This window comes from Melanotaenia boesemani, chromosome 3 (genome assembly GCF_017639745.1).
Source record: "Melanotaenia boesemani isolate fMelBoe1 chromosome 3, fMelBoe1.pri, whole genome shotgun sequence".
NCBI lineage: Eukaryota > Metazoa > Chordata > Actinopteri > Atheriniformes > Melanotaeniidae > Melanotaenia > Melanotaenia boesemani.
Window position 1 is genome coordinate 26,792,928 of NC_055684.1, and position 27,966 is coordinate 26,820,893.

Sequence of the window (27,966 nt, forward strand, 5' to 3'; positions counted from 1 at the left end):
ATGGAGGCAGATTATTTGCTGTGGTGACACCTGAATATACTAATAGAAAACTTGTCTATTTAATGTAAAATGTTTTTTTTCTTTTTATTGTTTGCATCATGTTAAATTTACCCAGCACATGTAGAAAAGAAAATCAGCTTTTCACTGATTAGATATGTTCCATGTGAAAGCTGAAATTGTCCTCTGAGGTGCTAAATTAGTTAAATACCGCTGTTAGATTGTGGTGGAAACTTTACATTATAGTATTAGAAATGCATAAATATAAAACTACACAATATACTAGTGACTGTTAGCAAAAATGTAAATTACTTCTGATGTCTTATACCAAAGACTTCACCAGTGTGGACATGACTGTGTAAACAGTGAGGAACCATGATGACAATAGAGTTTAAAAAGATGAGTCTTATTAGATATAACAGCCCATTTGTGTTTAGAAAACATAACCATAAATGTGTATTACTTACAAAGAATTCACTTTCAGTTAAAAGGGAAATGAAGACAAAGACAATCTAAAAACATCTAAAATCATTTTATTTGCCAAACTAAAACTGTCCCAGCTATTTACACTTTACAAGCTACTGTAAATATGCATCACAAATATAAAAGGTTTACATTTATATACATTATTTATATAAAGTTCCTTCTTATTCACCAAAATCCATAGACTTTTATATTAATTTATAGTTTTGTTATTTCCATAGACTAATGTCTTGAGCATCTATGAAAAAATATCACGCAGATTTGTTTACGATATGACCAGCAGTGAAACTGTGGAATCTATTTTAAAGCAGTAGGTAGTCAGTTGTTATTTTTGGCAGGATCTTTAAAAAAAAAAAAAAAAAAAAATGTTAAACTGAACATGACAATGCTAAATCTGTGTTTAAATCTCAGCATATCCATGTGGAAAAGCAAAGGACAGAGCATGGTACTTCAACTAAACTTTCCTTCTGCTTTTTCTCATTATTTTTCCAGACAAAAGACAAAAAACAAAAAAAAAAAAAAACAAACAAACAAAAAAAAAAAACATCTCTGTCAAGATTCACAATGCTAAATAAAGAAAGCCCAGCAGTCATGATACATTTCAGTTTCCACAAAAGTGGGGTCATACAATATAGAACCATGTTTTATGCAGGTGTTTCCTACCCAAGATTGCTGTGATCTTGCTGTGAATTTTTGGTTTATATTGTCGTATAATTAAATATAACATTAAAAACTGTGCTATTATGGGTTGGAAAATCCCCCTGAAGAATTAAACGTTTTAGAGGTATCTGTCCACATGCCTAGATTAACTTGTCATAACACCGTAACATCATAACACATATGCCTAAACCATTTGTTTGAAGAAGGTCTTCATATTAACACAACACAAACTGATAATTAAAAACATTTCACTGTAGGATGCCAAAGGTACAGTATTGCAATAACATTTATACACAACAGTGCTGGAACCAAAAGCAGTTAATGTGCAGTTTCTTGCAGAGAAAAGTGGAGATACACATCATGCAAAATATTAACTGAAGATCTAAACAGATAACAAGACGGATCAAAACACTTCAAACCAGTAACGTAAACAGACTAAGGCTGAATCCCAAAGGTGTGACACATCATCACGTTATCTGTCCCTTGCCAAAGAATTATGTGAGCCAACAAAGTTTTACCAGCCATGCACAATAAATTAGTTTTCTTGCTTTGACATATGTATATTGCTCTGGTTTGCCTATAAAGTGAAATAAAAACCTGGACATGTACAAATGCCAGTCAAAAATACTTTATTATTATTTTTATTTAGGAAAACGCCTTGTAATAATAATCTTTGTGAAGTTGGCAGTTGGTTTAGTTTAGGAAAAAGACTGAAGGCATGACAATGTATGCAAAAGCATAAGCTTAGGATGTGCATGTTGATAAGCCTGGTTGGCTGTTTCCCACCGTTTCCAGTGCCATCAATCTCATAATTGTATACACTAACGTTTAGACATTAATCTTCTTATTAAGGAACCAACATTAATAAAAATAAGTTACTATTCCTTTCAACTTTGAGAATAGACAGAATTTGCATTGCTTAATTTTCAAGATCACAGTTTGGTATAATTTTGATCAAGTTTTTATACAGGGTGAGGCATCAAATCCTTAAATCATTTTATCAAGAAAGTACCCTAAATAGTATTAATGAGTAACATATTTAATCATCTATAAACTATGAAAAGAAATAAACTGAAATCAAACAAGTTTCTTTTGTCATATGATCATGTACAGTAGTTAAATAACACCTATTTAAAATGCAAAACAGATAAAGTAGTTAGCTAAATAAATATACATTTCATTAATTCTATGTGTGCCATTCTAAATGCTAAAAGGCACCAGGGTTTTAATGCATATGGAGCAAAAGCTTTCAGACACATAAAAATATCTCCTTGCACTCTAAGCCTGTGAAGCGCTTCTTAGATTTAAACTAAAAGAAGACAAACAGCAGAATCCTGCTGATTTTAATGGACTTCATCTGACTGTTCTCTTTTGTGCATCTCATGGAGGATAATTCAAGCAGTTGATGCCTTTACTGTTTTTATTTGTATAGTACCAGCTGCAGCAATTTGTGTGTAAATAAAGCTGAAGCAACAGAAAAAAAAAAACATTTCACCATCATAGGTGCACCAAAAGACGTTGTCCGTGTATGATTATTGAGATAAAATGCATTTCATTTTCTCTGTATTAAATTTAATAGTAAAATCTTCGTTTTGGGGGATTTTTAAAAAAGATTTATGTTAATTTACAGTAAAAAATTTTTATCTAAATTGATCAATCTAATTGATTCCTATCCATTTCTACATTAATACTGTGTATTTTATACTGTGACAACACCCAGCTCTGAGCTGAGCAGACCTGTAGTGTGTTCCACTGAGGTGATATTGCTCCATTTACACTGACCATACCATATACTCCCATTCATTAAAAAAACACACACACACATACATACACACTGAAGCAGCATCTAGTGGCCTCCTACAGCGAGGCCACCCCCTGTTGTCCAGTCCATAATTATGAAGCTCAGACTCATCACCATGAAGGACACTCCCAAAGCAGCAAAACAAAAGGCCTAAGAATGAAAGGGAGGGGAAAAAACAGACCAGAGGTTTAATTATTATGAAATTATTATATAATTATTATGACATGTGTCAGTATAACAAATGTCTGAAGGCCTCTTCTTTAATGCCTCACCAGTATCTTGGGAAGGGAGTTCAGGGGTTCGTCCTCTTTGGGAACGATGCGAATGTAAAAGACGGCAGGGAAGATGAAAATGAGGCAGGGAGCTGACGTGGCACCTGGAAGGAAGAGGAGGAACTGATCAGGAACACACTGATGAATTAATGAAACAAATAAAGACTTGCATCATGTCTTTTTCATTGCTTTTCTGTTTTTATATACTGATAAATATATAAATTGATATAGGCATGCATCTAGCATCTTCCAAGAAACATCCTGATTCATCATGCATAGCTGTCAAAATGTGGAATGCACTAAACTGTAGTTTGATCTGAGACCTTTATGACTGACACGATCAGCTTTTTGTCAAAACAATTTTTTATCTCTCTCTTTTTTTAATCTTTCTACTGAAGGAATCTAAATTTAGTTCTCCCATCATAACCAGTAATTAAATGAGAAGATCTACATGATAAAGCCACAATCCCATGTAATTTAAATTTCACATGCGGTCAGATCAACAATCATTATGTATTCATTTATTCTGGTTTTAGAAGAAGAAAGACGTTAGTAAAGCAACACTTCTGCACTAATCTAAGAGATGTCAAATTTGATAAAGAATAAAAAACTAATATTTGTGAGTTAACCAGCACTGACAAATTGTTTGACTTTCTTAAAAAGTATGCGTAAAAACCTGAATTTTCACAAAAAGATGCCTCTGTTGGCTCATTCATTTTTGCACAAAGACAACATTTTGGTTATTTTCAATATGACTCAATTAATATTAAAAAGGTGGGAAAGAAAAGTAAATAATAATGGCATTTCTGAACCTGAGTTAATTTAAGATTTCCTAATGTTTAAATAATAAAAAATGTGACCTTATAAAAGTCAAATGTAAAATTAATTTTGGACATGAGGATGATGATAATGCTCTGTCCTCTTGGCTAAAAGGAAGAAGGACCATCTGCCTCATGTTACAGCTGCCGTTCAAGTTGAACTTGTCATATTTTTCTTAAAAACAAAAGGTCACTAAGTTCGATATCCTAACTCTGCACCCTTCTTGAAACATTGCACATATTTTTGTTTTTTACACACGGTCTTAACTTTTTTTGGAGGCAGATTTGTTTTAGATTTACTCATAATCAATGTACAAATGCCACAGTCAGCTTTCGCTTGTTTTGTTTTTTGTTTTTTTGTTTTTTTTTTTTTTTTGTTTTTTTGCCCTATCTGGAAGTCAGCACGTTTTAGAAGAAGTTGAAGTGACCTTTACTTCAGTACAGGTCATATAAATTTTATGGGGATAGAAAGTGAGGCAAATGAAACACAACAATGCTTCTTATACATCAAACCTACAGTGGTTTAGATTTACCAAATCTAGTTTTCATCAAATTTTTGTATAATCTGTGTTTGTCAATTAAACTTTAACACATACATTCACAGATGACAGTAAACTGCTGCTGAATGCAGCTCTGTATATTGCAACATCTCTTTTCTCTGTTTCTGTACATGGATGTGACACATGTATGTTTGCCAAAGTATAATCTGTTGCTTTGAAGATGTTCTTGGTGGTCTGTTAAATTAGGCTTTTCAACTTTCACCTCTGACACACAAAACACGGCCTTCACTCGTAGTACAAAGTGTGACGATAATATTGACCCAAGCTGCCAGTTTGTCCATGAGAAAAACTTGCACTGGTGACGTGATTTATTTTTTGTTTTTCAAGATTTGTGTGTGTGTGTGTGTCAGCATTGTGATAGCTTGAAACATCATAAAAAAAACTAGTGTGAAATAGGAAAGTTCAGCCTGTAAATTGAGATAAGAAATATGCATTATAACAAACCTAAAGTCAAGAAAAATGAAAAGTTTTATATAATTATATTTATATAATTTTGACTATGACAAAACTTTTCTTTTGTTCCAACCTTTATCTTTGTCAGGGTGATGATTTTTCTTGTACAGTCCTTACTATAGCAAAAAGAGATTCAAGGTATTGCAGCCTCTACTCAAACACCCCTGCAGGTCACAGTTACTGCAATATTACTGATGTGAAATTCAGTGATGTACTAACCAATGATGCCAAAGATGCCCAGAATGTTAGGAGCAAATATCACCAGCATGTTGATCAAGGTGAGCAGAATCAATGCAATGGCAATGTGGCGTATCCAGTTGAAAGACTTGCTGGCAAATAACATCTGCAGAATGGCTCTACGCACCTGCAGATACAAATTTCATTCATGAAATTGTGTTTGTGTATTTAAAAAAAAAAAACACAAAAATACAGGTTTACTTACTGGGAACAACACAATGGGGACGGTGAGGGTGACAGCAGTGAGGACGGCCACACGCACACACAGGATCAAAGTGTCATATGGATCAATGCGGCTGTAAGTGTGCAGCAGTTCAGTCTCCACGTTGTCTACGGGAACATCAAAAGGAACCAGTTCATGAATCTATGTCAATATCACCAAGTTACACGACCTTATAATACTGGACTGGAAGTATTTCATAGCAGACGGTCACCACAAGAGGGTGCTTCCACTTCATGTAACAATGCAAACACTGCATATTCTATTATTTCTTTTTGGAACAGAAAAAAAAAAAATTGACACAAGCTAATAATTAAGTCATTTGGAAGAAGTTGGGTTCTAGAAAACCCTTTACCATGGAATAAAACATGCTTTTCATGTGTTTTGTTATGTGCGTGTTTAGTGTGAATTTTAAATATCTCATCAATACTCTACTTTTGCCAAATTATTTAACTTATAGACAAAATATATTTTTTCTTGAAACTATGTAAAAAGATCCAATTAATTTGCAATATGACTAAATGAGAAAATAAAGAACATTAAATATCAGAGTCCCCTTTGAAAGGCTTTTTGTTGCCGTTTCCTCTCTTCAAGAGTCTCTTTATTCCACCAAATCAAAGCTGTAGCAGCAATCCTTTAACCTCACTTTGAATCTTTTTCTGTCTATCTGGTTTGGGCAACAACTTTTGCATTTATTCACAGCTACTGAAGAAAAACAGCATTAGAACGTCAGGGACAGCTGCTCTCACCGTAAAAGGTCAGGTAGCCAAAGAGAGCTGCCAGAAAGTACATAGTGTACATGACAAGGATGGAGAGGTTGGACACCTTTTGCATCTTCTTCTGTGTTGGACTGAAATCAGAAATTTGAAAGTTATGTGAATGCCACATTCTGCACTGACATGTTATCAAACATTGTAGGGTTTTAAAGAAATGACTCACTTGCGCAACTCAGTGTAGATGGGCAGGACTTCAGGGTGGCAAACAAAAGCAAAAGCCAAGATGGGGATTGTGTATGCTGTCTGTGAGGAAGTACATAAACACATGACTTTCTATTATTAGCTGTGCTGTACAGCCTTTCCAAAAAAGTGTGTGTGAACTCAGTTTAGCAAGTACATCAAAAGACCTCAGCGTTCAAAAACAATGCAGAACCAGATAAACGAACTGCTCTTTGCCATAGCTGCCTGCCTGTGAGTTGATGGTCAACATGCGTGGGGTGCAGTGGTAGTCATCATCCCCATGAACCACATCGTTGCTGTGCTCATGCACATGGCTTGAAACATTCAGACTGAGGTGTGTAGCAGTGTTGTTGGCCGAGAACTCCTCAAAGGGGCAAGGAATCTGAAACTTCTTGAAGATAACCTGCAACACACAGATGTGAAAGAAGGGTTTTTTAAAAAGAAGCAGTACAATCTGAGAAACAGCTTAAGGATGAAAGGACGTATCAGTCAGTAAACAAATGTAAATCAGTAAACAATCCATTGATAACAAGCTCAAAAAAGCACTCCAAACCAGATCAGGGTGACTCAGCTTCTAATTAATTTGCCTTAAAGTACCTCTTCATCTTATCAAACACACTGAAAATAGGGACCAGGGTGGGAAAGAGACAAGGGTGGGAAAGTGGGCAACATGGGCCTATGTGCCAGAAAAAAATGAGACTGCATGAAGAGTAACTGTGATGATCTGCCACTGTGTGAGCTCGAACAGCTTACTGCGGTGAGAAAGAACACCATGCAGCTGAGTGAAAATCCACTGGTGTAACCAAGGTAACCTGAAAATAAAAAGACCGAGACAGTCAAATTAACAGCTGTTAAACTGAACTTACAGCATGTGTTTAATGTAACACCTATTAGCTGTATTAGCAACACAAGAAACCCTTAAAGTTTCTAGATGGATCAACATTTCACACTTTCTGTTTAGGAAAAAAAGAGGAAAAAAAACACATCCCACATAATGACCTCACAGCACCCTAAAAAAAAAAGAAGGAAAAAAAAACATGTTTACACTGTGATAATGAACAGATTGTGCCGGCCTTGAGGGTGCGATTAACTCAGGGAAAATTATGGACACCTGCTGCTTTCACCACCAGTGGCGGGATAAGAACGCACTAATTGCTTGATATTAACCTAACTGCTCCATCAGAATGTCATTACATAAGCTGACGTGATGTCAAAAAACTTTCTGGATTAACAAGATTCACATATAAACAATGTTTTTCTACAAAAAAAAAAAAAGGAACTGCATAGAAGAAACAAAACAATGTCAAATTAACTGAGCTGGAAGATTAGAAACTTCTAAGAGGGTGTAAGGAAAAAAAACTTTTGTGAAAAAGAAAAGATGCTTTATAGAGCTGCAGAAGTTAAAGGACTTGGTTTTGACTAACTTATAATGGGGAATAAAAGAAATTAAAAAAATAATCCGATAAGGCTCTAGAAGAACATGTGCTTTTTTTCCCCCACATTTGAAATTCTGGATTTCTAGATTTCTATTGTGCCCTGCACACCTTAGTTGCTCTGCCCGTAGTCCAGACAAACATAAGTGCACAATTTAGATGGCATCAGGTGCATGACTACTGTGTTTGTACAAAGCCTAATCAATCTATGCAAACCATAAATTTAGGTCAGGAGGAAACATTAGAAGGATTCAGCCTTCCATGTTTGAACCCTAAGATTATGAATCTATTGTGAACTAAAGCAGAGACTAGCTAATGTATTAGAAATTTTAGTTTTATATTACTGTTTATCAAATACTATAGAGTAACTTGGCCAATTTTTTACCAACATATTTAACTTTCATTCACTTTCAAGGTATTGCCAAACTGCTGCTCTTCACTGTTAATGTGATTTTGGATATATTTACAATTAAAATATTTTTCAGAGAGAAATCTGAGGTGTTAAAATGCCTCTTTTTTTCCTCATTTAGTGTACAGCACAGAGTTACAAACCACAAGAACAACACTGCACTGGAGCACACAGCTCACCATGAGGAGAACCTTGTTCTTACTGGGCAGCAGGCTACTGGTCTGTAAATTAGTTGGTACAGTCAATAGTGATCTGAATCAATAAATCATTAACAATGACAGCATCTTTTGCATATCATTTGTATATCAAATGAATGGCATTGGCGCTTTGTTTTTAGATCTGGCTCTGAATTTTAGACCTCTGCTTAGTTTGCCACTGTAGCTTGTTCAGTTTAAATCTCTGCTCTTTGGGAAGTGAAACTCTTAATTCAGAAGACAAAAGTGCAAACACTTCTAGTATCAAACTGTCCACAAATACATGTCAGTTTAGACAGTCATTTTAATAGGGATTGACATGCTTTTTTAATACTGTAAAGTAAGATCTTTATTATCTGGGAAAACAGTCACATAAATGTCACATAAAACAAATATAAAAAAAAAGCTTGAACTAATAGAAGTTCATGTCAGAGTTTATTTTTAAGGTAAAACACTTATTTCTATATATAAAAAAAAACAACATATAAATAAATAAACAATGTAAAATGATGCAGTAGCCTACAGTGGTGGTAGCATGAGATAATGAGACAATAAAAGTTGAAGTGGGGTGTGAGCAACCCACCAGTCTGAATTCTTATCAGCCTGGCGCTTATCTTTTTTCACGCTGATCAAACAGTAGTACAGTAGAATGTACACTTCCAGAAATAAGATTGGCGCCTACCATGTTTCATCAGCATTGACATAAGAGGAGCTGGACTGCTCTCGAATGAAGAGGCATGCACTGAATGGCTCAATTCAAATTCAGCCAACACAGTGGGTTAGAATTTGGAAGCAACTTTTATTTATTTTTCCTTGTATCTTATCTCAGGTTTTGTGCTTTCACCTTGAATATAGGTTATAAGCCTCATTCTCATCGGTTACAAAAAACCAATTGTATCTTAAACTAATACTCTCTCATTTAGTTAAATAGGTGTAGTTTCATTTGTTACTCACCGAGTTGTTTCATTAAAGCAAGGGGCAGGATGACACTGGCAGAAACCAAGATGACCAGGTAGTTTCCATTCAAGTACCACACACTATTTGGGGAAGAAAAAAAAATCTAGTTTACTTTGTGAGCTTAACAGACAGAAGGCAGTAACAAAAAGAGTGGAAATTGTAAGTAGCAGAAAAACCAGTTCATATCTTTTGTTTATAAAAAATGAGTAGCCTAAGAAGACTATGTTTAAATGAAGCAAGGTTGTAAATAATCCACAGGTTCAGATGTCTGACCAACAGTAACCTGATGGGAATATTGGCTTCAAAGCTTTGGAAAAATGTCTTCTTATGTTGCTCTCAACAGAAGTACTGGAATAGACTGTTACATAACCAATGATTTATGCGGCAGTTCAGTTTCAGAAAAGGAGACACAACGAAGGCAGCAAAACAGCACTAAAATAGTCCTTTCAATGTATTTGCGCTGACATGTGTTCCTCACCTTGTTCATGGACACATATATACTGTCTCCTTTCCCTTGCGTGCTGCTGTATCATCATGGGCTATATGTGGGAACCACATGTCCTTTTTAAAAACAAACATCCTGTGAACACCCCTCATAAAACATGCCCCCCTCATATCTCCAACATCACATGAGGCGTTTATGTGTATTGTTAACACGTGTGGGTGTGTTAGCATTAGGATACAGTATGAGGTTCTTGGCTGAGCCTCTTACAAGCTGGTGTTTTTCATTGAGTTGATACAGAAGCCCTATTTTGTAAGAGGCTGATAGTAGACATTTCTTTTTCCTCTTCTTCCATCACTCTAGGCATTATTGGTTCTAGCCACAAATGGCGTGTGATTCAGTAGCTTGTGTGTCGCATATGAGCCGGGCAATAAAAGTAAATCTCAAACAAGCAGCTTCACCAGCAACAAAAACCTTACAGAAATTACTGTCAACCCATTAAGGACTACTGTCTCCTAAATCCCATTTACAAGGAGGTCTTTGTGCCCCAAAGCCCCCTTTTTAAGTTGCTAAGCCTGTTATTCTTGACCCTGAATAAAACACAGCTATAGGGATCAGCTGTCTGCTGCTGCTCTGTAGGCTGCAGCACATGCTGATCTATGAGACAAGCAGCATATGTGTGTGTTTGGAGGAGTCTCTTGAAAGCAAGGGAAGTCGCACAAATACCTAGTTATGTCTTATTTGGTCTTTTGGTCAGTAGGTCATTCCAGGTTATCACAAGTTAGTCACTTGACAAAGTTAAGAATTCAACTCAAAGTCAAGTTTTTGAGGGCAGCTCCAAGTTGTACGTAATGTTCATCTGTAAATTGCAAGTCTTAAAGATTTATGAGCGCAGACTAGCAGTGAGTGTACTACAAGTAGTTCGTATTAGAATGAAGCACATGACTACAAGCATGTGAACTAACTCAGTGACAAACCACCTGAGACTTTCTCTGTAGTTTCCTTTAGTTAAACTCAGTGTTTTATTGGGTTTTAGCGCATAGTTCTAGTGTTATTACCTCTCAGTCCCTGCAGTTTGATTTCAGTAAAACTGTAAAATTGAATTTCAGCCACTCCATGTGTGATAAACTTCACAGCAAACCTAAAACTGTTTCAAAATCCTCCCAAATATCAAATAATTCGTATGTGCATTGCCAAGTACCACTATAAACTTCTTCAACTTAAGCAACAACTTGTTTGTCCATCTACTGTACGTCATTGCTGTCTGTTTCAAAAGTCGCTGGCCATAAATAAAGCCATAACCCCACCACACACCCCCCTCATTCCACTCAGTTCTTTTGACGCCACGGATTTGGATAACGATGGGAGCGTCTAGTGGAAACGGACAGTGAGAGCTGGCCCTGAGCTGACCTGTCCTTATGCTCAGCCTCGGAATTTGGCACCACCACTTTACACCACCTGCTGCTGTCATTTGAGTGTTTGTCTGTGTGGACGAGAGACCGACAGAGGAGTCTAAATAAATCATTTTCAATTGTAGTGAGGTCACCAAGGTACTTGGCAGGTAGGTTGATCCAAGAAGTATGGAAAATTTGCAATTCTTTCTGTGGATTTAGGCTGGCTCAGCTACTCCTGCCTCTTCATGTAACTGTAGACGAATTCAAGGAGTCAAGTATTCTAAGGCGGACACACCATCTGTTGCAAAATTCCTTCTTGTCGCTGAAGATAGTTCTTTATGACTCCAAGTTTAGAACTGATCCGATGCAACAGTGCAATGGATAAGAATCTAAATATAGTTTATCCCAGGCCAAAGTGAATCAGCAGTAAATGATAACCACAGGTAACATCTTGATGTGAGGCAACAGTGCTAACCACCACACCACCGGTTAGCCCATGAAGTCTGGATTTAAGACTTCAAATACCCATTAAAAATAATTTTATCTATTAAGAACAATTAAACATTTCAGTGGCAACATTTTACACAGTGAAGTTACAAGAATGTATAATATATTCCCATACCCTGAATGTCAGTATATTCGTATCCAATAACGACAATATACATATTTATATGAGCCATGAACTGTACTACACACACAAAGACTCAAATATACTATTGTATTGTATTGTGTGTGTGTGTGTGTGTGTGTGTGTGTGTGTGTGTGTGTGTGTGTGTGTGTGTGTGTGTGTGTGTGTGTGTGTGTGTTAGGAGCTAGGGAGCATAAAGGATGACATAAAATAAGGAAATACAACATATGAATGCCAATAATGGGTTCAGAAATCTTGAGCGACTAAGATGTCTGGAGCAACCATGCTATTTTACTCTTATTTGGTACTAGCTACTAAATGTATTCACAGTTTTGTCATGGTGAGATGACACTATCCCCAAGACATGAACAACCATTTTACCATGCATGGTTCTTAGTTCTTATGGAGGCACAAATTATTATCTAAAATTGTCTAATCTAAAGAATTTTATTTCATTGCACAACTGATTTGACATCTGGAGTTAATCCAGCTTTTGTTTTTTGTTTTTTTTTTTGTTAACTATTTGCTCACTTAACATAGAAAGAAATGTTAAAATGACAAATTTGAATCTTGGATGTTTGTTGTCGCTGCAGACCATTCTGAGCACGTTTGTTTTTAGATTAGAAAAGGCAGCTGGAATCCACTTCAGTCCTCTATGGCCTCTATGCAGAGTGTCTGCGGCATGACTCTCACGTGAAGCTTTGCCTCCACATGCTGACAGCGGTGAGGGTTTGTATTGTGTGTATATCTGTAACTAACACATACCCAGTCATGGTCCTTCAGTTGCTCAACCAATTCTAAGCATCCATTCTTATCACACCCCCCCATGCTGACTGAATCAAAAAAGGGTGCAAAGTGAAATATTCGCTCCACATACAGTATAATGGGTCAATGACAAGCAGGGGTCACATGCCTTTCACTGGCACTAGCACAGTATTGTTGATATTGTATAGCAAACAAATGACAGTACTCACTCAGAGTTAGAATCTGTCTTCAAAAAAGCCTGGATGACCAGCGGTAACTCTGATTTAACAATGTACAGGTAACTGGACATAGCTGGAACAAGATAAGACAGAAGAAATGTAAAATGAGAGGACAAGCCTACCTGAGAGGAACTTATTAACCAAAAAGACAGAAGCAAAGCAACGTCATGTTAACAGTTATCACACTATGTTAATGTATGTGACAGAGCAACAGCTACAGCTTTCTATCTATCTAGTGGTGTAGAATTTGTGTTATTGTTACAGGTATTTGAGTTCTATATATTTGTAAACACATGAATCACAAAGTCATTGTGGCTCCTCACCTCCAATGTTCTGCAGGGTGATTGCAATGCCAGCAGCCATTTTTCCAGGAGTGCCAAAGGCCCTGTACCCCAGCTGTTCATAAGCGCGAATTCCTGTAAGTAGATTACAAACAAAAAGATTCAGCTGTATTTATTGAGGTGTCTGTCTAAACAATTCAATAAAATGCATCAAAGAAATAGATAAATAAAATCCTATTAGTCACTTTGACAGTTTTAATGTAAGTTTTAATGGTAAAAAATTGCCACATATCAGATTTCATCATTTAAAAAATTCTTACATTTTTCCATACAATCTATTTTAAAGCCTTAGAAAGTTATGCTGGCTGGAAATGTAATCCTTCAAAAACAAAACAACAATTATATAGCTTGCTGTTGGAGCGCTTGTTTTAAGTTTCAGTTTCATTACAGCGCCCTTAGTTAAACTACCTTTTAAAATTACAATAAATAATGTGGTTGGTTTAAATTAAACTTTTTCACCAATATCCATGGATGGCCAAACATTTACCCTCTTAATAATGTACATAATTTAAGTAACTAATAAATGGCATCTGTACTATTTTATTACGAAAAAGTACATACATGATATAAGACTTACCCACAATGCCAGAGGATTTGAGCATTAGATGAATGGAGTAACACGATAAGGCTGCAACAGCAGTCAGAAGAAACCTGTAACACAGAACACAAGTGAAAGTCATAAAGCTGCATGTAAAAATTATTTATATACACCCTTATTCATGAATTTTACATGTTATATTCTGTCCATATTACTACAGCAAGTATTTTGAAGTACACACATTTTCATTCTTATCAAACATGATTTAGTGTAAGATGTTTGGGTGCTTAGTTTGCTTAGTGTTTGATATTTTAAAGCTGATCCAATGTGAACAGCTGACACAAACAATAAGGATGAAACAAGAAAACACATCCCTAAAGACTTATAAAATACTCCAAACTAAAAAAACTAAACTCCATTGATAGTGGTCAGTAGTCGTACACGTGCTGTTTCCCATAGCCATTTTTTCTTTTTGTGACCAGGGTTGTCCAGGTCCTCCTACAAAGGCACAGAGTTCTCAGCATATCTGGCCAGCTTGCAGAGGGACTGACTCTGCAAGCATAAGAACAGCTACAGTGGTCTTGACATTTTGAGAACTTTATAGAACTTCCATGTTAGTACATCAATATGGCCTACAAGCAGATTACCAATTTACACAACGCTATTGAAACAAAAAGGCAAAAGTGTTACACTTGGTCATTACTTAGAAAAATGATATATTGCTCTAAATTACATTGGCTCATTTGATGAAATTCTATTAAGTTACCCCTGTTGTAGTTAGATATCCCTCCTTCTGTTGTTTCTTCAAAATGTACAGGATTTTCTAGAACTAATTAGTATTACTATGGTCATCATGACTTCTTAATTCTTATTAATTATCTCTTTCTGTTCGTGTTAGGGCACCATTACCTTTAACTTAGGGCCATTAGAAACTTGACTGCCACTTTTCTTTTGGCTTAAAAATCAAAATGAAGATGCTGAGACATTTTGCTTGACCTCCCAAATTTTAAAACATATAAACCTAGTGTTCACCTGCATTGACTAGATTCACAAGGATTGCACTTAATTGTGGTTAGATATTGATATTTCCATGTCAAAGATCCCATTAATAACTTTACTATTTGTTAAAAAAAAAATCAATCTGAAATTTTCTTGTCAAAATCCTATTATGTCAAATACTATTAAACTATGGCGAGCCATAAGGAGACTTGATGAGAGGTCTCGGGTCACCTCTATCTTCACATCCATATGTGATAATCCTGATTTCCCTCTAACTGATATTATCTTTCGGAGCTGGGATGCCAAGGGCATCTTTAGTCTCAATGATTTTTTTTTGAGGGCCCAAACTATTTTTGTCAGTTGACAGAAAAATACAATATAAAATATTAAATTTATTTATTTATTTTTTTTTACATATTTACAAATAAGGGATTTCATCAGGAAGGACACTACTTTACTAGTGACTCAGAGTTATTCAAACATAGAAAGTTTGCTTTTTAAAATGCAAAGGGACAAGTCAATAAGCTTGCATTATAAGGTCTTAGAAAAAAACACGAGACTGCATGTACTAGTCATTTAAAACAAAAATGGCAAAGGGAACTTGATCTAGACATTACAGTCGATCTGTGGGACACAGCTTGGAAAAGCCATTCAGTGTTCGTAATAAAATAGAAGTTATGCAACTAAAGATCTTACACAGAGCCCACATATCCCCATCTCAGTATCATAAGTTTGACACAAGACTTTCACTACTTTGCCTCAAGTGGTAAACCGAGATGGCCAGTTTGACTCACTGTTATGTTGGAAAATACAGAGGTTTTGGAATTTTGTTGGGTAGGAAATAAATAATAATATAGCTGTTAATCTTTAGAATAACCCACAATATATGTTGCTTGGTATACCAACTAAGACTGTTGCTTATAAATATAAACAACATTCTGCACAAGAAAATGTATATTCATTAACTGGATAACAGAAAAGGCTCCATCTATAACTCAATAGCACAGGACAATTCTTAAGTATGTGTCTTTGGATTACCTAACATGTTTGTTGAACTCTAAAGATCTTGTGTCCTATAGAACACGGGAGCTTTTTCAGTCCCACATTGGTCTGAATATGTCATCCGTTCCTACAAGAGAATTTTTATAGTCACTCTTGTTTTGTTTTTTATTTTTATTTGTTTTTTTTCTCTCTCTTTCCCCTAGCTTAACCATGCTTTTAATTTCTTGGTTTTGTATCAATGTATAAGTGAGCCAAATGTTGTGTTTTGCATTATAGTTTCAGATGTTGGTTTTGGTGTTGTTTTTTTGCTCGTTTTCGTTGTTGTTGCTTTGTTTTGTTTCTTTGTTTGCTGTTATATTTTCTAAAAAATTAAATCAAATTAATAAAAATATATTGAAGAAACGTAAGAAAATGGTGCCATCTATGGAAGACAATGGAAGATGCAACCCCAAAGAGTGTTAAGTGATGTGGAACAATGTTGAAGTTTCTTTTTCTTTCATCTAGCTGACGACTGTTTCTCCTAAATCACTGAAATCAATAATAACTTATCTACTCATTTGTAAATCTTATATGCATTATTGGTCCATAGTTTACCAATTACTTTTTTTTGCAGCATGATATTGATCCTGTCCAAAGTATACAATTATACTTACACAGGCTAAGCAGCCATAATAGATTTCATGAGATGTTCTATACCCTCCTTCATTAAAAGAGGTACTTTGTAGGAGCTCTAGCATTGAAAAGTTTAGCTTTCTTTCACTGATGAGGCTGACTGTGATGACATTCTCTATTCCTATCCTGCTACATAAACACAGACAACATGACCAAGGCAACCAGGGTCAAGGTCTGACAGCAGCAGTCTACACAAGGCAGGGGAAAGTAAAAGACCAATCCAGATGGCTCGTATGCATCCGGGGGGTTTGGTTATTCTGAGATGTGGCCTTTCTAGGACCTATATGTGGCACCTAGAGCAGGGATAAGAGCTTGGGAAAAGTGAGTATGAATAGAATAGGAGGCATATCAATGTGTTCTGTGTATGGTGTAATATGTCACGACAGGTTGTAAATCAAGCCTTTATGTAATCACACCACCAAAGATGTCTACTCCAAAAGTTTCCCTTCTTCAGTAATCCCTCATGAAAATCATTAGTCTCAGGGCTGATTTTGCCTAGTTTGTCGGGAGCTTACCCCACCTTTAAGTTCATTCAACTAAACATTAGAAGGAGCAAAGCTCAATGTCTGCAAAAATACCCTAAATATTTTAAGATTTCTTTACAATCTTTTTTCTTCTAAATATTTCCTTGCTAAGAAGTAAATGAGAGGATTAATACCATTCTCACACAATGCTAGTCTTTTCTGTATCAGTCTGTTTTGTATCAATCTGAGGCAAGCAGTAATTTAGTTGGTTTAGCCTAGCTTACGCTAGCTTGGCTAGGCTAATTCAGTCTCAGAATTAGGAGCCAAGTGAAACAACTTCTGCAAATCCACCATCATTTTACTTTTGAACATGTCTTCATTTGTTTAAACTGTGCAAAAACTCAAGTGTAAAACAATTTTAAATGTTCTCAAGAATAATAGCTGCTCTCCTGCCAAAATAATCATAACATCAAAGCTAAGGAATCTCAGTGAGCTTTATAGATGCCATTAGAAAAAAGTTTGTTTCCTTCTACTTCAGATCCCGTCAATATACTAAGCTATTCTTACAAGTTGGCGCTACAGAGAAAACAAGGGTTGTATCAATCTTCTCATTGAACAAACTGTCCACACCAAGCATACATGCTGCCCACTCCAGCTGGTTCCAGGCCCCAAATTTGATTTTGATGACCTGCCACTGTTGTGTTACATGTAGAAAAAGCAAACTGGAAGAGTGTGGGTTCATAAAATTTTACAAAGGAAAGCTGAGTTAGAATATGTGTTATATAAGCCTTGTTTTATATACTTTTTTTATTGAATATTGAAAAGTTACATGGAAATGAGCATTATCTATCTTTCTTTTAAGGGCAAAATATTAAGTCTAAATCAGTTTGATCTTGTCAATCTTCGAGAAAAGGAACTCAGTACAGAAAAGACTTTAAACTTCAGACACTCCATCACCATCAAAGACATGTAATTTGACAAGTTTGTGTTTATTGCTTTTTTTTTTGCCTAATATTATGTTACGGAACATCTAATAAGTGGCAGGCTATATCTAAAGTATAAAAGACAGTCAGAAACAAAAGACAGGGTATTATCTGAATATGTAACTTGGTTTTTATCTACTCCCACTGACAAGAATATTAATTAATTAATTAATGATGTTTAGAAAATAAAATTAAAAAATAATGTGATACAAGCCCAGAAAGTGATCCCAACAAAATTATTTGTCACTTTTGTTCTCCTTATTTTTATGGTGTTGACTTTCCCACCGACTTGAACTAGAACAACATTTACAACCATCTTTTAGACACTGTGACTGTTGATGGTGTGGACGGCCCTTAACTCTTAACAACAAAGTAGATAAGCATTCTTACTAAAATGTCTAATAGTAATTTCAAGGCACTGTCCAGCACAAGCAACTATCAGCGTCTTGGAAATTATGTGCTTATATCTTATGAAAGCTTCATATAAAGCATGAAATAATTTACTCACCAGAAGAGGAGAATGCCAGTGTTGGCCATGGCATAAGCCAAACCAAGGATTCCACTGCCCATAATAGCATTGCCCAGGTTGAAAACTGACATGCCAAAAGAGGTTTTTCCTTCAAACTGTAAAAAAGTTCGAAAAAAACAAAAAAAACTATAACAGAACAAGTCCATGCAATAAATTGCAAAAAAAAAAAAAAAACATAACTATTTATGTAGAAAAATGATTGCTTTATCACTTACATCTGTGAAGCGTATGGGTTTCTTTCCATCAGCACTGGGCAAAAACTCCTCGCTCTCCAGTCCTCCATCAGGGTCATCAAACCTAGGGGCCAAAATATTGGGTCTTAACAATGATCTTTCTATCCACTTCTAAAAAGTGTGGATACATCTGCTGTTGAAAGCAGTAAATCAGATCTTTGATTTGTTGATTATGTAAAATCAAATCTGTAATTATAAACCCTACACACAAAGTTCTACAAACATACCTGATTGTTTGAGTGCCATTTCTGTATAAGGGTCCACCAGTGGAGGCGAGCACAAAAACAAGGCAAACATGCATTTTAAGATACAGACATTTTGCAGGAAGTAAGTCATACTGTATGTTGCTCACCACATCCGTTATTCTATTCCTATTAATTGGGAAATCTTAAGCTTTTGCATTGATGCTTGCACATTAACAAGAATATTGGTTCTGTGAACAACGAGGATGTGGTTTTCACATCAGTATAACAACAGAAAGACAAAAGGGACAAAGTGAGAAAATTTGTGGCTACATGCTGTGTTAAAAAGGAGACAACCATTCATCTGTGTGTGGGACTGTTGCATTGTACTTACTGATCCTCCTCTAGCATTGTCTTCATTGGTATGCCTATGTCATCGCCGAGGTCATGAGTTTTTCCATTGGATAATATGTTCAACTCTGACTGTGAAGGCTCCATCATCCAAGATTTAGCAGATTTCCTTCTGCCTGTGTGTGTTTTATGATGGAGTGAGTTCAAATCTTGAATATCTGAAAACAAAGAGATAAAAGGACCTGAGTCAGAAATGACTGGTTTGTGTCAGATGTTCAAGTTTGATGGTATTGAAAGTGTGTTTTGTCTGCTTCTTAAAGACAATTGTCTCCCTTTTTTTATTTATTTTTTGCCCATTTCATCATGGTCAAATAGATTTCATCATACAGGTATGTCCTCTGGATATAGTGCGTCAAGTACACACAGTACATGACTTTTATTGCAACATACCTCATATTAAAACCCCAATAAATACCTCAGAATATGTACTTTTCAGAAATGTGGTTGATTTCATCTTGATAGTGTTTTGCGGGACTGGAAAATCACGTCTATTTTTTTTTTTTTTTTTTTTTTCTGGCAGGTCACTGTTTTACTTACAAGAGCTTAAAAGTTACATTTGTTGTGTTTTTTGCAGTATTGTTGCTCCATTGCATATCAAGATCATCTTTTTTTTGCCAAACTGATGACTTTACAAACTGAAAAAAGTAGAAATTTAAATCTAACTGTAGTGTTAATGTTGCATCACAATTATTCTTAGCATTTGTATGACATTTTCCAACAAATTCTACAATAAATTCTGGACTTTATAAATTTGTCAACTAAGTGTTTGTCTGTATTGCAATCATGCAGCAATAAATAAGATCTGCACAGTGACATCTGCACAGTGACATCAGACATCAGGTCAGGTGATGTCATTCGCTCATTCATTCTTTCCTGAAACTTTTGCAGTACAAACTAACATCGATGATGCTGTCAGACTGCAAATATAATTATCTGGCATGAAGTACTGGTAAGTGTGACAGTTTCATGATTCAGTATTGAACGGCACAAACCAGAGAGTCAAAGGTTAAAGTCTGTTTGAGGTTTTCTTAGTTTTGTTTGCTCTTCTGTGTACCACTGCTGAAATCCCACACAATGGCTCAGTGGTCTATAATAAATTAAAGAATAATGCAATACCACAAAAACATAAACCACTTACAACAATGTGCCTAAAAGTGCTCAAAAAAGTCCTTGCAAAACAGTTATTACTATAATACCATAATTGTACGTTTTTAAAATCACTTTCTGGTGCTGAATGTGGGGTTCACACAGTAACCACATTTACACTCATAGGCCCAAGTGAGATTTCATTCGCAGAAACAAAAGTTGAAATTAATCAGTTCAAGAAAAGAGATATAGCCCTAACACAAAAATATTCTCTGAGGTACAAAAAAATAAATAAAAAAAAGTAAAAAATAGACAAACGAAAGATCTTTAAAATTAACTCTAAAACTAAAAATTACTTTCAGTAGCCTCCCATGGTCCCGGTGACTGTAATGAATATTCCTTACAATTTCACAGGGTGAACTCAGTTGGACAATGGTGTTTTGTTAGCAGCTTCCACTGTGACCAGTGTACTGTGTTCTCATTGTCCTCTCAGCCTGAAGATCAGTTACTGCTATTCATACTGTACAATCAAAGCGTGTTATACTGACACCATATTACGGCAGCTAGAGGAGAAACCTGAGAGAGATCAAATAAAATAACTCTGCTTGATACTTGATATAATAACTGGGTACAAGTGCTTTTAAAAGCATGAAAAATTTCTCCCAATGAAAAAAAAGGTCAAAATCTGAATCTGGATTTTTACCTTTCCATGACCTTATCTAAAACATTTGTAATTTTATTTGTAGACAGCACGTATTTTTTAACATTGCCTCAAACAGAAAAGCCCCAAATGTCAACTCTCCCTGTTTCGACATCAGATTTTGATAGTGAATAATTCCAGAAATAGCTTAAAAGGTAAAATGGGTGAATGTGCCATCTTAAAAGTGAGTCACATTTTGTGTGCAAGTGATTGCTTGTTTAAGAAAGAAACTCAACAACCACAATTAAGAAAAATAACACAAACTTTAAAATGGGTCACTCAGCTCCGAGGAAAACACAATTACTGTTTCTGTTCATGAACATCAGTAAAGCATGGGATCAGTAAATTTACAGTAAATACAGCATGAGGCTTACTACTGAGGCTACTGAATGATACTTTTCCACATCACTGTTTTGTTGTAATGCAACTCTAAATGCATGTCTTCTTTGGTAACGTCTGTGCTCATATATATAGTACCAGCCAAAAGCCATTCCCACATTCCCATAATAAAGTTTTGACTGGCAGTGTGTACATGTATACAGTGATGCTCATAACTTTACACATCCTGGCAGAATTTGTTATTTTTTGGCTATTTTTCAGAGAATATGAATGATAACACAAAAACTGTTCTTTCACGAATGTTTAGTGGTTGGTGAAGGTGAAGCTGGTGGTGAAGCCATTAATTATCAAACAACTATTTACTCTTTTTAAATCATAATGACCTGATCAGTTCTTAATGACATGTATTGCCTCTTTAACATCAGCTTGAAATCTTTTGTGGTCGTTGTGGATGAGGCGCTTTAGTTTCTGAGATGGTAATGGTGCCCATTCTTCTTGGCAAAAAGTTCCAGTTCCTGTAAATTTGTGGAAGATTTGCATGAACTGCACATTTGAGATCTCACCAGAGTGACTCAATGATACTGAGGTCAGGAGACTGAGATGGCCACTCCAAAACCTTCACTTTATTCTGCTGTAGCCAATGACAGGTCGACTTGGCCTTATGTTTTTGATTGTTGTCATGCTGGAACATCCAAGTACGTCCAATGCACAGCTTCCAGGCTAATGGGTGCAATTTTTCCTCTAGTATTTTCTTGCCATCAGTTTTGACCAAGTTTCCTGTGCCTTCACACATCCCCAAAACATCAGCACCTCTGTTTCACAGTAGGAATGGTGTACCTTTAGGGTAGCCAAAAAAGTTAGGTTTTGGTTTCATTACTCCAAATGACTGCTCCAGAAGTTTTGAGGCTAGTCTCTGTGCTGTTTGACGTACACTAAAAGGGATATTTTGTGGTATTTGTGTAGTAATGGCTTTCTTCTGGGGATTTGACCATGCAGCCCATTTTTCTTCACGTGCCTCCTTATTGTTCATCTTAAAAAAGACACACCACTTTTTTTTCAGAGTCCTGTATTTCAACTGAAGTTATTTGTGGGTTTTTCTTTGCATCCTGAACAATTTTTCCAGGCAGTTGTGGCTGAGATTTTTGTTGGTCTACCTGACCGTGGTTTAATTTCATCAGAATCCCTTATTTTACACTTTTAGACTTTGAACACAGCTGAGTGACATTCACAATTCTTTGGTCATCTTTTTATATCCCTTTCCTGTTTTATATAGTTCAGTTATCTTCTTCTGCAGATCCATTGGCAATTCTTTTCCTTTCTCCATGACTCAGAATCCAGAAACATCAGTGCAGCACTGGGTGAAAGATGCAAAGGTTTGTCAGGGGCCCAGAAACTCACTGACCTTTTATACACACACCAACTACAAGCAAACAAATCATTCATAAAGACACCAGTTTCCAAGAAATTTAGGTTAAGGCCATGTTTAGCATATATATATATATATATATATATATATATATTTCATTCTTCTAACTCATTTGCCAGCTACTCTTGGACATAATTAGACAAAAAATGTCCTCATGTAGATGAGGAAATGCACGAGGTTCAGCCAAGAGCGCCTGGCAGCACCAGCTCATCCCACGCCACGTGGTTTCTGGGGACAGAGGAGCACATGCTCATGTCCTATGTTATCAGCCAGCACCTGAAGCTCACTCGACCGTGAGGAGATAATTTGTCTACAGGACAGAGCTGAATTTATCAAATACAAGAAATTGTTTGCCTTTAGGCCATCTGCAACTAAGATTATAATAAAACATATTAAGATGCTTTAAGACAGTCGTTCATCTAAATTTAATTTAAATGTTAATATTAAAATCAAACTGAAATGCCACATTTTTTTACTAATACTACCATCAAAACTGTGGCCCTTGTTCTGTAAGTCTAATCTGTTCTATCATTTGCTATGATCTGCTGTGTGAAGTTTAATATTGTAAAATGCAGTCAAACATCAAAACTAGGCTTTGCGTTTACACTAAGTAACATTCGGCCTGTGATATGCAATAAAGAGGAGGACTAAACAGTATATGTAATTATAACAACACAGTACTTCAACCTAAGATGTAGAGAATGATGCTCTCATGCCTCATCAGCAGACATACTGAATCATTAAAGGGGGGAAGGGGCCATAAAATTAAGCATCTTCACTTGAGTCCAGACACTGAGCCAAGACATATTTCGATATGTTATTTTACAAGCAGTCAGTATAGTCTGTGTTTACGAAAGGATTTAGTAGAGGATATCAAGCTCATCCATCAATTAACTGATAAGTTGCAAAGATGCCTGACAATGATCCTGTTTTTTTTTTTTTTAGTCCCGGTAATGTGCAAACTGGTGGGAAATGTAAGACTAGTTAGACTGCCAAAACTTGCATAAAGCAATTAACAACTTAGTAGGTAACGAAGTCATCACGTAGATTCATATTTAGCCTGCGTAGCCATCTAAGCATCAGCATGTCTACAAATAGGGATCCGGACTTTTTTGCAACCCATCTTGATCATGTTGCAAGTTGGCAGACATCTGATGGGCCATTAGTTTAAGTTTGGTTAGCCATAAAAGGTACAGATGTCAATGATCTGAGGGTAGAGGCAAGAAGATCTAAGAGGAATATAAACTTTATCTAAGAAAAAAAGTATTTTTTTTCTGAGCGTGCAAAGAGCATGCATCTTCCTTTTGTACAGATTTAAATAAACTTGCATAACTACTAGTTGTTTTTTGCCAAAATGTTGCCAAATCAGAATGGATTTTGTACTTTTTTTTACTTTTTTTAAGCTGAATCAACAGAGAATATTTTCTTCAACTGGACAGCATCACTTTAAAAACCAAATCAGAATGAGTTTTCACTCTTCATTTTTTAGTCACTTGAAAACAACAAACCACTGATTGGGTGTATTGGGTGATAATTATATCCTGTCCAGATTCCTGCTGTCTGTGTTACAATAGTTGTATTTAAATAAGATTTAATCCCCTTTATCAAATAATAAAATGAAAAGGGACACATAAAAGTATCCTTGACAAAATGCATGAGGCCACATTTGATTCAGCACTGGTTTACTAAATTCTTCTTTCTTCTTAGTTACATAAGAAGTCAATTAACTCTAATTAAGTATGAGTACTTGTTGAAGTGACAGGACATTTTTCAGACAAAAACAGCAGACAGCAGCAGGAGGTATTCCGCAGTTATACAAGCATGAATCTCAGGAAGCTCACAGCACAGGTCTGTGATGAGGTGCCAGTTTTTAAACTTGGGATTTTTAGATTTATATTTGCTTGGTTCTGCAGATCACCAAAGTGACATTAATTCATTGCCAGTTGGCCTGTTTAGAAGAAACCAAAGGCATTGACAGTGGTAAAGTGTGACTTCCGAACTACAGCATAACTGTAATGGCCAGTACTGTAACCAAGCAACAATATACCAATAATACAGAGAGTAAAGTGTAAAAGGCTTGAAAGAAGTAGATGATGCCAAAAGAAGATTTTTAAAAATGATTGCAAGTGAAATGCTGAAATGGACTAAATCCCTATTTGTATTCCAGAAGGGTCTCTTGCTGTGATGGGTGAAATTACAGCCAACAAAGAATACCTTTTTAAGTTTTGTCTGTGTTCATCTATCACTCTCCTTCCCAATTTTTCTTGTAAATGACCCACATTCAGCAGGACAGACATAAAACCTACATTACATATGGCATATGGATCCATACCCAGTCTATGCACATTACTGATAAAAAAAAACACACACAGGTGCTACGTAGAAATACTTACATAATCACCTAATGATATAACACATAATAAAAACATGAAGATGTTTTGAGGATGAAGAGTGCTCAAACTTGAGCCCTTTGTCAGCTCCATGTTCAAGACAAGCCAGAATCAAACCAGTACAATACTATCTCATAAAAACGTTAACAAAACACAGACTAAATACATACAAACTCATACACAAACAACAGATGAAAATGACTTTCTCATGACTTCAATTTAAATAGACAACAGCACATGATAAAGCCAGGTTCAACCTACACAGATTATGAGCCCCATGACAAAGATAATAATAACCACTGGAGTGGCTGACACTTAACACTTGGGCTGACTCAAATACAGATATCCACAGGTCTATTCAGTGTGACAGAAGAGCAGCTGGCTGAGTTCTACATGGATAAAACACTGGCTTCCACACAGTGAGCACCTGTTCAACTCCCACTACAACGCGCTTTAACACTTTGCTCGCCGCACGAGTTGAGGTCACTGATTGCAGCTGCGTTTATCTGTCCATTCTCTGCTCTCATGAACACAGCATGAGAGACCATACAGGGGTGTTTAGATAGGTACCAAATTCAAAAACATACACCCTTTCTAACACCACCTTGGATAGACAGATTGTCTATGGACTGCCAATCTATATACAGCTACATCTAGCTGTAGATTTCTTCGTATATAGTTAATGCTTGAGTATATGCTGTTCATAAATATATAAATAAAGACCACAACTAGAATAAAAAAAACAAACTGATTTCCAGAATCAAGTGAGTAGTGACTCGCAAGCTTCACATTGAATTCAATTTCTAATTTGGTTGAATTTAGTTTGTACTAAATTAGTTATGGATGCAGAATTTATAACATCAATTTGTACAGCCGTCAAAGGCTACAACAAATCAGATTTTAACATTTGAAAAAATTAAAATAAATAAAAAATTAACTCAAGAGAAGACTGTTATTTAATTGTAGACTTATAGCATAGTCCATGTCATGATTTGTTTTAGATTTTGAAATAGAAAGTTTTTGTAAACTGAATCTATGATATCAAATAGCTTGAATACAAACGATTCCAAGTTTCTACATATTGCTCCACAACAATGGGAATAAAGTACCACATATCCACAGAAAAATATTAAAAAACAGGCAACAATATGAGATCTTTCAGAACAAAATCTTAAGCATTTCTAGCCAAATAAACTCTGGTGATAAATCATTTGGCTGATAAAATATCTGTTAAGTTATTATACATTATATTATTACATATTATCTGTTATTATCATCCCTGTTTCAGTTCACAGAATGCAGCCCTCATTTGCTTGTTTTATGTAAACAACTACCAAAACAAAAGACTTTCAAATGTGTACATATTTCTGCTGGCTGTTATTCACCACATAATTCTATGGCATTATTTAATTAAACAAGGTAACATAATAAATTGGACAAACAGGGTAGGGTAAATACTATCCTGTGATTAATGTTTTACATAGTGCGATAGTTACTAACCACACACACAGCCGTGACAGTGACAGAAACCACAGAACATCAGGCATAAAAAAGACACTCAAGAACTGTTTGAGAACATGTCGAAGGAAATTAAAGGCTTTCCGCTTCTCAAAGCCATCATAACAATGTCTATGACATAAAATAAAGATAAAACCACATGTAATGATGTCAGCAGACAGCGATAGTGCCATTAACTTCCCACACAAGCGCTCTTCCTCCACATAGCCCTCAACAACAAAGGCAGCGTGCTTTAAATGGATGCTGTTGGTTGTTTCAGGTGTCTACTGACAATATTACTGATACGAGTTTGGGTCGGATACAGAAAGACTGGTAGGAGCTGACTGCCTTCACGTAAAAAGGTGGAGGCAGTTATCTGGAGGACGCATTTCACGTAGGGTACCAAGAAATTTGCGTCATATCATGTCGAAGTTTGATCAAGCCCACACATGGAACTTGAACAAAGAAATATCTGTCGTATACACAGCTAATATCTTATCAGGTGATACATTTATATATATATTTATATAATTTACCTGTTCCAAGTCAAGTTTTATTTCCAGGCGCATTCTACGTGCGGAGCACGAGTCGCACGAACAAAAGATGGACACCAGTATGTTATTTACTCCTTGAGGCACATGGTCGTGTGACATCTGGACCTGACGAACACCGCAGGGGGACCAATCTAACTATTGTCTCTTTATTGCTCACCCCTGATAGAAAGTCGTATGTCTTCGTTACCATTTGATCATTCAGGCGCCGAGCTCGTTGCCCCCCAAAACCAATTTCATTGACCAAGCCTACTACAACTCTCTGTGTGATTGTAAAGAACATACGTGTTTAAAAGCAATTTTACAAGTTTTCACTATCAAATTAAAACGGATAAATACAAATGAGTCAGTTGAATCCAATACTATAAGTAGCTAATTAGATAATTTTAGTCTTATAATGAAAACATCAGATTTGTCCAGTCTTACCAAAGGCTGCTGTCACAAGGTTTTCAGCTCTGTTCCTCAGCTGAGTGGAAATAATTTCAAAATCTCCTTTTGGGTAAAGCTCTTTCCTTTTCTCAGTGATAGTATCTGCCTATTTGGATTTTTACGCACACCCGCACCGTGTCTCTCCAACGAGGCAACTACAATGTGCTTAAGGGAATGGTCGGCATTGTAAAGCGATCTTCAGCTTTACTGTGGGGGGTTGAGTTAGGTCCGCCTCCTGAACACCCCCTCCGCCGCCAGGAGCTGCTCTGCTCACTCCATGAGGTCAGGTTTCAACAC

At 36.0% G+C, this 27,966-nt stretch overlaps 1 protein-coding gene across 3 annotated transcripts; it reads right to left on the minus strand.

The window, feature by feature from the left end:
• Window positions 1-514: 514 nt before the first annotated feature.
• Window positions 515-27,860, minus strand: slc38a3b (solute carrier family 38 member 3b). Of its 3 annotated transcripts, none has more exons than XM_041980174.1 (17): window positions 27,667-27,860; window positions 19,235-19,400; window positions 18,886-18,906; window positions 18,641-18,722; window positions 18,405-18,520; window positions 13,816-13,889; window positions 13,221-13,313; window positions 12,889-12,970; window positions 9,448-9,530; window positions 7,211-7,269; window positions 6,687-6,860; window positions 6,441-6,520; window positions 6,251-6,351; window positions 5,487-5,611; window positions 5,264-5,408; window positions 3,214-3,317; window positions 515-3,091 (listed from the first exon to the last, which is right to left on the minus strand). In XM_041980174.1, exons 2-17 carry the CDS (start codon window positions 19,339-19,341, stop codon window positions 2,987-2,989), a joined length of 1,551 nt encoding a protein of 516 aa, XP_041836108.1. In that variant the 5' UTR covers window positions 19,342-19,400; window positions 27,667-27,860; the 3' UTR covers window positions 515-2,986. The 3 variants fall into 3 exon arrangements, with proteins under 3 accessions (XP_041836108.1, XP_041836107.1, XP_041836109.1); XM_041980173.1 differs by having other exon boundaries at window positions 19,235-19,409; window positions 27,667-27,859; XM_041980175.1 differs by lacking the exon at window positions 18,886-18,906 and having other exon boundaries at window positions 19,235-19,409.
• Between the last annotated feature and the right edge of the window lie 106 nt (window positions 27,861-27,966).